Here is a 14,605-nt window from a genome sequence, read left to right on the forward strand (position 1 = left end):
AAATAAAAATACAGAAAAGGTGATATAAACTACATGGATAAATCCTGAAAAGCAGTTGTTCCTGGGGTTGGAACCCTAGCTTTCCTTTTTTCAGATTTTATTTAAAATCGCCAAATATCGTAACCCGAACAATTCATTCATTATATTCCGCTGCGCTACGTTGGCTAGCGGATGGGACTAGTATAATGGTCCAAGCTAGTGGGAGTCCGTGGGAATGTCGATCACGGGGAGGTACTGAATATTTCGGCCCAATTTCGACAAAAACTAGGCTTAAATCTCCTTTTACCACGTGGACTCCCTCTCCTAGAACCCATTTAAACATGTCTTAATCATCCGCACCTGAAATACTCGTTGTTGTCATAAGTTCAAATGATAGCAACATAACGTCAATATTACAATGATAACAGGATTTTTTTATTATCAGCAATAAAATTAAAGACAAAATATGGATTATTTTCGTGCCTGCAGATCTGCGATTTGTTAAACTTTTAACTTCTAGAAACTTACCATTTAAATTATGTTGTCTTGTGTGGACATTTTTACTGCCTTTGCGTAGTGACCATTGTCGAATTTTATCCTCTGAAACATGTGTAGTTACATATCTGTCTAGAAATTCTGGATTTTCGTTTAAAAAATGCGTAACTAATTCTGGAGACACATCTGAAATACAATGAAAAATATCATCATATTTTGTGGAAAAAAAGCCTTTTTATTCTTATTGACAAATGCTTAATACTTGTCTATAGGTGACGTTTCCGATTTTATAAAAAGAACATTAGCACCTTTTTCTACAGGACATTTGCGCTTTTTCTACAGGACATTTGCGCCTTTTCTACATGACATTTGAGCTTGTGTATTTTATGACTTCCTCCTCTTTTATTAAGGCTTGTGATTGGCAGTTTTGACTTGGCGGAATTAAAGTCATATTGTAAAAATATCAAAATTCAACAAAACTAAAATCCAAATAGCAGCACATTTATATATTTATACACAGCTAAAAGTAAAAAGTATAGAAACATATATAGTGCGCGCACAGTATATACGCACAGTATTCAGTTTAGTAATGGTAACATTACGCGACGTCGTTTTTCTTTCATTTTGACCGACTTCTGTACAAAACGTAAGAAATTTGCACTTTTTACATAGGTAACATTTTGATTTTTAACTATTTATTAAAAAATGGACACTGCTTAGATGACTGATTATATATAATTTGACATATAACACTTTTTTTTCTTCATAATCTTTACTTATTAATGGTAAATATGTCACATATTTGTTACTGTCAATTATTGCAAAATGCTTATCCTCTAGCATTTTGGACACCTCAAAAAATATTCAAACTTCTCTCTTTTAATATTGTTGACGGGCTGCTTTTCGTTGATATACTCCTCAAACAGACAACAAACAGAGGAGGGGAGGGGTTCATTAAACCTGTTCATTATAGTGAGTATGACATGATTCTTGACAACTTATTGTTCGTTTTACCGTGTGATGCCTGCTCAGTCCATATCATTTGTTGTTAATTAATATAAAAGTAAGGTGATGTGGTATGATTCCCAATGAGGCAACTATCCACCAAAGTTTAAATGAAGTGGATGTAAGCAATTATAGGCCTAAATTATAACAAACCAATTCACGAAAAACAAATATGAAAGACATTAACCAACGACGACAAATGAACTACAGCCTCGGACACGTGACTTGGGACAGGCACATACAGAGTGTGGCGGGGTTAAACTCTCCCCTTACCTGGGATAGTGGTGATGCAGCATACATTAAGTACAGATGTATAAATTTAAAGTGTTGACCGGTTTGGAGAGCAAACTTATTCTTTCGTATTACAGGCAAAAGAGTGCAAACGTTTTACAATGTTTAAAATACATACAAGCACGCTAATCCATAAAGGATTTTACCGAACGCCTTAATAATTACCTGTAATCGAATTCATTATATTTTTATTCGGCATACTTTAATATCAATGCAGGATTTAAACTTCTGTTTGTTTTTAATATATAAAAAAATATAATCCCACACCTTCATAAGAAATCTATGTCAGAGGAATATAGAAATTGTTATTTAAATCAGGAAATAAGATCACTGTCAGTAAAACAAAAATAAGACTAGATATATATATACATTTTAATATTGACAGCTATCTCATAGTCACAGTCTTTTAAATTATACGATACCAGGCTTGTATTCTACACAATGCGCGTTTCGTCTACACAAGACTCATCGAATCGAAACAGTTTGAAGACCAAATCAATTACAATGCTGATGGCTTAGCATATATAGAAAATCAAAGATGCACTTTCAACCGAACTTATTATATATGATGACTTTCGAGATTTAGTCAATACTTTAACTAAGATACCAAATGGACAATCCAAAGTGGAAGACAAACAACTAACACCTCTAGGTGTTACTAATCGGATCGCATTACTGATATGTGTGTGTTTTGTTGTTGTTGTTTAAGTTTACATTTAAAATGCGTCTTTAGACTATAGTATTTAAGAAGTAATCATTGCTGAAAGTTTACAAAAGCTTTCGATACTCGTTGTAAGTCCGCAATGCATTTTGTTTATTTTTATCATGTGACCAATCCGCCTTAGGAGTAGGGACATAATCTGCTAAACAGTGACGGAGTCCATGTCGGGAAGTCTGATCGAAAAAAATACCTTGCGAAATTTTACACGTTTGAAAATTTTTAAAAATCTAGTCTCGAGTGTGGCATAGTGCAAAGCAGGATTATACTCATAGCCTGAATATATATGTGTTATTTGCAAGAAGCATCAACATCTTCAAGGGAAGATACTTGCTATCAGTTAAAGATCAAATAAATTAAGTGTCGATGGCCTCACATTCACATCTGCACACCATATATAAATTTCTTATTAAAATATTTTAAAAAGGAATTACTACTGATAAAATATGAAAGATCGACTTCTTTGATAAATACATTACAATATATTAAAATCAATACTCTAAACACACTTATGGAAATCTCTTTACGCCTTTTTCTATCGCTAACATTATCAATATTTGCTCAGTCAAATTTCAAGTTAGAAACGATAATTGATAAAAATAAATATGGAAACAAATGTGAACTGCTAGAAAACTATGCACTGTAATTTCCCTTTTGATATAACATTACTGTCACATTCGTGACACGCTTTCTGCACGATAGAGAACCCTTGTAATATCTATGTGAAGGGTCCGTAGGTGGTCTTTTGCGAGGCAACCTACTTGTCAGATTTAGTGTTAATTTCATTTTCTCGTCTTGTATTTGTATGAAGTATTTGCCACTGGAAGCTAAGCAAACATTATTTCTGTAGTAAATAATGAGAGCACGTTTTAAAATATCGATATACAGTTATACGTAATTACACTTACGAATTAAGAAATAAAGTTAAAAGCTTATGCGAAACCTTAAAAATCAGACTCAAAACAAAACTATCTTTTCTCACTCTCTCGATGGAAGAACTATGAGAAACAGACAGTCTTTTATGATTAAAAGAAGCACTGTTGTCGGTTTTCCAAGGTAAGGTTGGTTTCCTAATTCAGCCTTGTCAGGTAATATTTGAAAGGAAAAGTAACTTAGTCTCACAAACAATAATGATCTAAGGAAAAGAAATATGTCAATAGTCTCACAAACAATAATACATAAAGGAAGAGAAGTATGTCAACAGTCTCTTAAACAATAAAACATAAAGGAAGAGAAGTATGTCAAAGTCTCACAAACAATATCGCACTAAGGTAGACAAATACGTCAACAGTCTCACAAACAATAATGCTTTAAGGTAGAGAAATATGTCAACAGTCTCACAAACAATATTGCAATAAGGTAAATAAATATGTCAACATATTGCAATAAGGTAGAAAAATACGTCAACAGTCTCACACACAATAATGCTTTAAGGTAGAGAAATATGTCAACAGTCTCACAAACAATAATGCAATAAGGTAGAGACATATGTCAACAGTCTCACAAACAATAAAACATAAAGGAAGAGAAATATGTCAACAGTCTCACAAACAATATTGCACTAAGGTAAAGAAATGTGTCAACATCTCACAAACAATAATGCACTAATGTAGAAAATTATGTCAACTGTCTCACAGACAATAAAGCAATAAGGTAGAGAAATACGTCAACAGTCTCACAAACAATAAAACATAAAGGAAGAGAAATATGTCAACAGTCAGTCTCATAAACAATATTGAACTTAGGTAGAGAAATGTGTCAACAGTCTCACAAATAATAATGCATTAATGTAGAAAATTATGTCAACGGTCTTACAAATAATAATGCACTAAGGTAGAGAAATACGTCAACAGTCTCACAAACAATAAAACATAAAGGAAGAGAAATATGTCAACAGTCTCACAAACAATATTGCACTAAGGTAAAGAAATGTGTCAACATCTCACAAACAATAATGCACTAATGTAGAAAATTGTCTCGCAGACAATAATGCACTAAGGTAGAGAAATACGTCAACAGTCTCACAAACAATAAAACATAAAGGAAGAGAAATATGTCAACAGTCAGTCTCATAAACAATTTTGCACTTAGGTAGAGAAATGTGTCAACAGTCTCACAAACAATAATGCATTAATGTAGAAAATTATGTCAACGGTCTCACAAATAATAATGCCCTAAGGTAGAGAAATACGTCAACAATCTCATAAACAATAAAACGTTAAGGAAGAGAAATATGTCAACAGTCAGTCTCATAAACAATATGGCAACTTAGGTAAAGAAATGTGTCAACAGTCTCACAAACAATATTGCACTAAGGTAGAGAAATGTGTCAACAGTCTCACAAACAATAATGCACTAATGTAGAAAATTATGTCAACGGTCTCACAAATAATAATGCACTAAGGTTTAGAAATATGTCAACAGTCTCACAAACAATATTGCACTAAGGTAGAGAAATACGTCAACAGTCTCACAAACAATCATGTTTTAAGGTAAAGAAATATGTTAACAGTCAGTCTCATAAACAATTTTGGAATAAGGTATAGACATATGTCCATTGTCCCACAAACAATAAAACATAAAGGAAGAGAAATATGTCAACAGTCAGTCTCACAAACAATATTGCACTAAGGTAGAGAAATACGTCAACAGTCTCATAAACAATAAAGTTTTAAGGTAGAGAAATATGTCAACAGTCAGTCTCACAAACAATAATGTTTTAAGGTAGAGAAATATGTCAACAGTCAGTCTCATAAACAATATTGGAATAAGGTAGAGACAAATGTCCATTGTCTCACAAACAATAAAACATAAAGGAAGAGAAATATGTCAACAGTCAGTCTCACAAACAATATTGCACTAAGGTAGAGAAATACGTCAACAGTCTCACAAACAATAATGTTTTAAGGTAGAGAAATATGTCAACAGTCAGTCTCACAAACAATAATGTTTTAAGGTAGAGAAATATGTCAACAGTCAGTCTCATAAACAATATTGCACTAAGGTAGAGACATATATCAACAGTCTCACAAACAATATTGCAATAAGGTAAAGACATATGTCAACAGTCTCACAAACAATATTGCAATAAGGTAGAGACATATGTCAACAGTCTCACAAACAATTATGCAGAAAGGAAGAGAAATATGGCAACAGCATCACAAACAAACTTGAAATTGTGTAAACAAATCATTTAAGTAATATGCCATACATATCGGATAAGTCGGTTGCACTATAAAGTTATTGAAGCATGCAATTACTCCGTTATATTACAAACTGTGAATAATTAAGTTCGTACATGAAGTCAAAAGAACAATAACTTAAATAAAGGTCTTTCTTTTATAAACAATACATAATTAAGTTATCTAGGTTAAAATGTTTCACATTTGGCTGCACTTAATAGAATAACAAGTCTGTTTACTTTAAATTTAATATGAAAATATGATCATTTATTGTTTTACTTATGCTTTGAAATACTATCAACTATATAAAGAAATTATTTGTATAGAAATTACTTTGCTTTTGTTGATAGAACATTCTAAATTTGAAAAGAAAATGTTCACGTATTTAACCCCTGAACGTAAAATGCGCTTCAAAATGTCAATTGAACAAATAAAAAGTGGGTAAAAGTTTATTTACTTTTCCACGCTTATAAATTACCATACCTGCCATAATAAAACTTTGACCATTCTATCTCACTTCCAACTCATCTTGTATCCATGCACAAAGCCGTAACATGAAAAATCTTTTTTTATTAAATATTCGCACAAATTCTTTGCCATTAAAATTGAAGCACAGTTTTTAAAATCGACTTTGGTATACAATGATCCATACACGTACAGAACTCAATATTGGTATAAGCTGATTAAGGACGGGTTCTGCCAAACATTGGACTTATCCACAAAATAAACTTATATGTCCAACAACCGTGAAATCCTAACACACTATACACTAGTCAAATATATATTTTAATTTGAAAGACTGGTACCCGGTCGACAGTCAGATAAATTAGAAATCAAATCCAAACATACAATTTAAATTTAGATTTAGTTTATGTACTTAAACAAATGATATACTGGTTTTCACGTCATATTGATTCACTAATGAAACACATTAACATGTATTCACTTTTGCAGTTCCTGCAATTTCTTATTTAAATTGTCAAATGTAAATAAAACATTTGTAAGGACTAGTTAAATAATTTGTGAACGTTTAAACATACTACGTAAAAGTCTGAATGATTTATGTCCATTTCATGTATGCGACAAGAATAACTAATACATTGTCAAAAAGAGAATTTGTATTAAAACTTTGTACCACATTTATCGAAAGTATCAGATACTCAGGTTTCACACGGTGACGAAATAGATTTAATCAGATATGTATTATCATATTTTTTTTGCTTTATGGAGACGTTTTTCGTCATAAAGAATACATTTAACTTTTATAGCTTATACTATAAAATACGGGTTTAGCTCATTGTTGAAGGCCATACAGAGCCCTTTAGTTGTTTACATCCTCGTCCTTTGGACTCTGGTGGATAGTTGTCTCATGGGCAATCATACTACAACTCCTCATTAACGTCTTCAAGCTGAGGTAAACATTGTTATAAAGACTACCAAACATTAACAATTAAATCCATTTATGTGAATAAAGTATAAGATATTATTTATGTGTAGACATAAAAATTATTCACATACACATACTTCCACTACTACTTCTACTTCGGAGTGACTTTCTGTTGAAAATTTCACAGTCGTACAAAAATAGTTTTGAGGTCTTTCGCCAACACAACATTCCACATACAAACTTTTTATAGAGTCACAAAAAATCAGTGTATAAAGGGAAACTGTGTCTATCGGTGTTACATTCACGGTTTAATTATCTGTAAGCAATACATAATCTCATTCATACTAATTATTTTTTGTGCATTTTGTAAATTTTGACTTTTTTTATTAGTTGGCATCATCGATTGACAATCAGACCAGATCTATTCAATGAAATAAAAGTCCTCTTTTGTGAATGTAATTTTATCATCTTATGGACGAACTACAGTCCACATTAGAATACAAAACATTACCAACAACAAGAATTACAATGTTATATGCCGTGACACGCTGGTGCATTGTTAAGTTCCAACGTTATCACGTGCAAATAGGAGGGGATTAATCTTCGTCTATTGAAAAGCTTGCGAAAGTGAAACCTATACCTCACAACAAGAGGAACCATAGCGTCATCATGGGTCATTATAATAGATGTAGTGGTTTGCGCATGTTGATTTTTCTCAAACAACAAAAGTTTGTACATGCGATTTAAATTGTAATTGAGGAGATAATGTGAAAACGGATGCATAAACTACATCAAAGGATTATATTAAGTCAGTGCATATAAAATAATTTAACATAAGCTATCTAGAACATTTAACATAAGGAAGTTGTGTTGCATTTCCTCTAGTAAAAGGTAATTTGTTAATACAAAACTCTTAAAGATACATATATTAGTAAAAATCAGTTATAATCATCTATAGACCCATATATAATTATATGGGTTTAAATCTTTCATACTACATTGCCTCCGCTATAGATCTAACGTTTAAAATAACCCTTATTTTTATCTTTGTTGTTGTTGTCTAGTTTTCGCACGTCTAAGAGGGTATAAACGATGAGACTTTTTAAATGATGATCGAGGTGTTTTTCGAAAGGTAAACAAACGATTTGGTAAACAAAACACTCACATTGAATCCGATGTTTTCTGTATTTGATTTTTTTTAATGATTATTACAAGGGAAGTTATTCTAATGCTTTACAAACTAACTAAGAAATGCTATATGGTAAACGTCAACGGGACAACAAGCCAACAATCAAACATAAAAAGAAACCGCAAGTCACATAAGGCCTCAATGATAGATAAGTGTTCATATTATAAAAAAGCATAAAAAAGCGAGTCTAGTCAAGTTTGAGAGAATTCCACTTTAAAAAGGCGAAAAGCTCTTAGAAACAAACCATGTCACTAGTATACGACAGGATTAATATAGCTTTCAATTATCAATTATGATTTTGATATATCTACCTAGCTTTGAATAATCAATTATGATTCTAATATAAGTACAAACTGTACGGATAAAATTGCAGGAAGGATGATTGTGATGTGAACGTGTTTTGACGTAAGTCAAAGGAACAAGACTGACAACCTTTTTAGTTGTGAATGTTGGGTAAAAACAATTTATTATTGTTACACGTGAATGGACAGCGATCCAACATCAGACACAATGAAATAAACAATGATTACGGTAACTACAATGAGGCAATCAAAACATTTTTATGTGATTTTGTCTCTTTTATATATTGCCAATAACATATTATTTTCTATCAATAATGGAAAATGTTCTTACAAATTTAATTAAAACAGACATAACTGTAACTATTCTTTAAGTTAAATTAGGTAACTTGAAAAATTATGGCAACATACTCGAATAAATGTTTTAGTTAATGTATGTCATCAGATGCGTTTGTAATACTAAAAGCCCTGTTTTTAATCAATAGCTAATATGAAGGCAGATTAAAACTTTAATTAGTGGCATATTCTCAGAAGATTAAAGCCAAAAATCATGTTATCTATTTCAATGTAATTTTAATTACCATTAATGCCCAATATATAAAGACATTATTATATCCAGATTAACGCCATTCCATGAAATGGATTATTACTCCGGCTATATATTTGCCATGGTTTGGAGTTGTTTAGTTAACATTCCTAAACTTATGAATAACTCTGTCTTATAATTGGATCTTTCCAATATTTCATGACATAACCCATTTTGGTACCTACAGCCAACATACAATCCGTTACTTAACAGATCAAGATTTTAATGGAACTGACAAGTTCTTGTTTTCATGATAAAGTTACTCGGACAAAGATTGGGATATAAAGATCTCATACTCGGAAATAATGATATTACAAATAAACAACATTGCCATATAATGTCACACTTCATCTTGAAAGTTATCTGAGGGTGTGATATAAACTAGACTGTCGATACTCAAAATAAAGACAAGAAAGACGTCGGAAGTTCATCTAAAGTAATACACTGAATTAAGATTTGTATAACTTTGCACGATATATCAATAAAAAATGTAATTCATAATATATTACATGAGTATTTTGAAAACACATTTAACGTTAGCCACCACGAATCGGTTGAGACTGATACAGAGATTATGACCAACATAACCGTTATCAGGAACAGCTGCTGTATATCAAAGAGCATACGTTATTCATAACACAGGAACAGCTCCTGTCTATCATATGCTCTTTGATAGACAGGAGCTGTTCCTGTGTTATAACGTATGCTCTTATAACACAGGAACAGCTCCTGCCTATCAAAGAGCATACGTTATAACACAGGAACAGCTCCTGTCTATCAAAGAGCATACGTTATAACACAGGAACAGCTCCTGTCTATCAAAGAGCATACGTTATAACACAGGAACAGCTCCTGTCTATCAAAGAGCATACGTTATAACACAGGAACAGCTGCTGTCTATCAAAGAGCATACGTTATAACACAGGAACAGCTCCTGTCTATCAAAGAGCATACGTTATAACACAGGAACAGCTGCTGTCTATCAAAGAGCATAGTACCTCTGTATTTAGAGTATTATCTACACGTTCACATTACATCACAATTATTTTTGTGTCAATTTAAATCGTGTTTCAGGGGTTTGGTTTTACGATCTTACTTTAATACATATCTTATTTTTCAAAAGTGCATAAATTACAATTATACAATAGAAATATAGAACATATATAAATACGTCTCCCTTAACAAGGTGACAACATTGGGAACATAGTGAAAAGAAACACGCTATAATATAATTTGCAATTTACAATTTACATTACTTGCTTATTCCTGTGTGTTTTGCCAGTTACTCAGAAGTCAGTTTAACCCAAAGATCAATTCATTTAAAATTGTTGTCTTAGCTGTGAATATGATACGTATATGTTCCACAAAATAAATTTCAATTACAAAGTTTCAAAATACAAATCGACAAAAAACCAAAAGATTTATTAACCAAATCTCCCTGTTTCCAAAACAAAATTTTGTACAACTTTAAACATATCTATATGGTCTTGGAGATGTTAAACGTTGTAACCTATTCCATTCGGAAACTTTTTAGTTTAAACATTAGCATTTATATGATAGAAAAACAATATTTCCAGTAAGCAGTTTTTATGAAAAATAGACACGTAGAAATTTTCTCTTTCATTGATGTGAATACAACAGAGAATAACTATGCAGGATTGGAGTATCTTTACTAATATAACCCTTCACTTCAGCTCATAAATTAATTTGTAGTCTTTCGTTTCATATCCAATATCCTGAAAGTACGGAAACACTTCTAAATATACTTTAATGCAGCTTTTATGTAAGAAAATAATGTCTTTTAAATAGAGATACCATAAAGCGTTCGGCAGGAGATTGCTAATGAATAGGAGAAATAAGTAATGTATCGTTATGGATTTTCCTACCTGTTGCCATGTAATGTCGACCACGACTTGACGTCACTGGCTGATCATTAAGGACAGAACTAATTCCTAAAAAATACAATAGAATCAATCAACGAGAGACGGACACTAATGATGAACGTTAGTCATATACGTAGGTATCTAATCTGGACAATAAGTATTCTAATGTTTTGACATGTAAGAGGTAAGTATCTAGCAGCTGAACATGTGATTGCCCATCACGAGCAGAGATGACTTCATTTTTACCATTCTTAAACTTACAAGGAGATAACTGAACCAAATGTTCCTCCGGAAATTTGAAATCGAACATTTTAATCTGGACTCGATTGACTTACAATACTAGTATATTTATGTTACTGATGACCACGCATTTATTCTAAAATGGTGCCACAATCCCAATAATTCTCTTGTTTCTTTCATAATTAGTATCAAATTACTTTGTGATTTCAGAGATTAAAAGCTGTTGAACAACCAGATGATAAAAAAGTTAGAAGATACCAAGGGACAATGCAAATCATAATTCGAAGGACAGACAACATAATGACAGAAGACAATCAAAAACAAGATACAAACTAGACAGAAAACTAAAGATCGAACAAAAAAGAACCTCACCATGGGGGTGAACTCAGCTGCTCAGTATAGATAATACGTCCTGTTACAATAGCGGCACCCGTCATGTAGCTCAGGATAAGTAAACATATCATAATACTAATTTAGACAAAATATATCAATTAAAATGTTTTATTCACAGTCGGCATGCTATATAACAATAATATAAGCTCTTCAGTAACCGACAAATACAGACATACATATAAACAAAATATACATCATTCAAACAACGAACTGATATCAAAGCATGACAATGACGGTCATCGAAGAGGAAAGGTAATCAATCATAAACAAAGAAAGAAGGATTGGATTTTGGCTTTAAAAATGGAATATACCCAAGGTAATATATATACTATGATGGTGCTGCTGCTGGAATGTTGATACATACATATGAAAAGTTTACAATGAGAAATTTGTAGTCCACTCTCTTGCTGTACACACATCGACAGTCAGTTTAGATTTCTATTGATAAATAAAGAATATTTATTAAAGGACTCCAATGTAAATGTTCTCATCATTTAAGGGGTTCTACCAGTAGAAATATATATATTATATGACAGTAGATTGTCTTATTGTTTGATGGTTTTCGTGTCTTGCTGTCTTATTATAATATACATCTTGTATTTATATTGAACTTGAGAAAATAGATAAATTCACCATGTACAAAAAAAAAGAAGAAAAGGCATGATTTCCGCGTGCACATCACACGTGTTTGTGGAATAACCACCATCATCTACATTACAGACCAAAAGTTTGAACGTCGAATTGTAAAAAAAAAATTGAATGTAAAAACGAAAGGGCCTAAACAGAGCATTCAAACAAATCTGAAGGATTTGCAATCTTTGTGTACTAGCAGCAATTCCAAGCCACCAAAAGTGCATAATTAACATGCGCATTTATTTTTTGGGATACTCTTCATCAGGTTCGCTAGAGACCCAAGAGTTTAGGAAAAGAATTATTTAAGACCAAAAGGGCATGAACAGACCGGCAGAAAGTTGTCTGTAGAATCGAAACACCTGAGCTTATAACTTGGTATTGGGTCCCGAATTAAGCAATATTTTAGGTGATGTTCTAGTTGTTTACTTTTTGTCTGTTAGTTTCCAGAGAAAGAGAAAGAGGAAGAGGAAGCGAAGGTAATGCTACAAATATAAATGAAAAAAGGGAATTAAAATAATAAAAAAAGATATATAGGAATAGGGTGGTAGTAATAGCACATACTAAAATATCACAAACAATGAAAATATTATACTAAAAATCACCAATGCTAGAAAATTAATCTCAGATATGTTGGGTTTGAGTATATCTATATACAGGATATCAATCTGACAAAATAAACCTCAAATTACAAGGATTTATAACTAGCAAAGATTCCCGCTTAAATAAAATCACCTCAAGAGATTATAGTATCTCACGTTTCCTCTTAACCTGAATTTTACAACTGACCAAATACAAATCCAATAAAGCTTGACGACAGTTTGTAGGTACTCCAATGGACACCAATTGTGCCCCTTTAATAGCAGACATGTTCTTGTATTGCTAGGATTGACAGATTATGGCCAAACTCAGTAAAGACCCGTCTGGATGTCATTGAATTGATAAACTCAACAAACCTTACAGTTATCTTGATCATATTTTTCGTTAAGTATTCAAGAATTCCCTATATATACTGCCGAAATTTACACAAATGAAAATAAATCACATATATCAATAACTGTCCTTTCCTAGATATTTAGATATTTCAATTTCACATGGGAAACTCTATATTAGGGTCCGGCATACTAAATATTGAGTTAGATCGTTCAAAAAACATTTTTGTCGACGCATGCGCTCTACGTTTCCGGTCCAAGAAACCTATGAATCATTAAATTTGGTGGAAAATTAAGATGGATGCTAATCATCAAAAGAACGCTGATACTTGAATTTTCAAGCTAAAATACATAACTAGTCGTTGTTGAAGCTAGAATACATTGTAAAAATTGCTATAAAATCCTGATTTAAAAGGTCCAATATATGGGGTTATCGAACACACTTATTAGAAATTATTAGGAAACCACAGTCCCAACAACACCAGGCAGAGTATACCTTAGATGGTATTATTATTATATTATTATTATTATTATTATTATTTCTTTTTATGTCCCCATTTGGTCATATATAAAAATAAGAAGATGTGGTATGATTGCCGTCTCCACAAGAGACCAAATGACACAGAAATTAACAACTATAGGTCACCGTACGGCCTATAGTTCATCAAGTTTCCAAGTACTGATACATTCTGGGCTTTTAATGTTTTGGTTTGAGCGTTTCTAATGAAAGTATTTCCGGAAAAGACCTGCGGACGCATCAACTTTATAAAGTATTATTTTCAATTTCCAAGTTAGGAATTTTGTTAGTGTTTGTCATTTGTCATATTTTGATGTTGTTTTTGTCGTTCTAAGGAATTTGGCCTCAATATCTGGTTTTCAATTGTTTCTGTTTGATGTCTTCACAACTGTTATAGACTCGGGACAATTTAAAGCTGGATTTATTGTATAGACACCTATCCTTTGTTGAAGACTGCATGGATTTTGCCCTCTAGATGTATTTTGTTGTTTTTGTAGTTTGGTTGCTGTCTCATTAATTGTACCCTTCATCTCCTTTATTAATATCTATTTGTTTCTGAATGATGAGGTCATATGCAATCAAAATGAATAAATGCAAGACAAATATTTTATAGTTTAAAAAAATCACTTAAAACCAACATTTCAGGTTCGATTAAATCATATTTGTTGAAGAATTGTTGTACTCTGAAATAAAGTTAAACAGGTACAAACTACTTGGCACAATTCAATGGCAAGTATCTGACATTAACACAGCTGGATAGAGGACAATTACAATGTCATTCAATTTAGAAAAGAAGAATGGGAAAATAGTCAATACTTATTTTCTTACAAAAATCTTTCAATATAACTAAAAATTCGAATAAAAACTTAATATGTTGAC

General features: G+C 31.9%; 2 protein-coding genes across 8 annotated transcripts in view; one reads left to right on the top strand and one right to left on the bottom strand.

Moving 5' to 3' along the window:
• LOC127736224 (trimeric intracellular cation channel type 1B.1-like) overlaps positions 1-14,605 on the top strand; it is a 200,978-nt gene that overhangs the window by 130,506 nt on the left and 55,867 nt on the right. The gene's annotated exons all lie outside the window — the stretch shown is intronic.
• Positions 1-14,605, bottom strand: part of LOC127736176 (probable 3',5'-cyclic phosphodiesterase pde-5) — a 75,957-nt gene that overhangs the window by 50,896 nt on the left and 10,456 nt on the right. For 5 of the 6 annotated variants that reach the window (XM_052246762.1, XM_052246756.1, XM_052246768.1 and 2 more), the window contains 2 exons: positions 11,018-11,083; positions 508-660 (listed from right to left, as the gene is read on the bottom strand). In XM_052246762.1, the coding sequence (XP_052102722.1) occupies positions 508-660; positions 11,018-11,083 (219 nt within the window). Of the gene's footprint in view, positions 1-507; positions 661-6,153; positions 6,684-11,017; positions 11,084-14,605 lie in introns of those variants that run through there. The other variant, XM_052246779.1, reaches the window with a different exon arrangement.

Source organism: Mytilus californianus, unplaced genomic scaffold (assembly GCF_021869535.1).
Source record: "Mytilus californianus isolate M0D057914Y unplaced genomic scaffold, xbMytCali1.0.p SCAF_1, whole genome shotgun sequence".
NCBI lineage: Eukaryota > Metazoa > Mollusca > Bivalvia > Mytilida > Mytilidae > Mytilus > Mytilus californianus.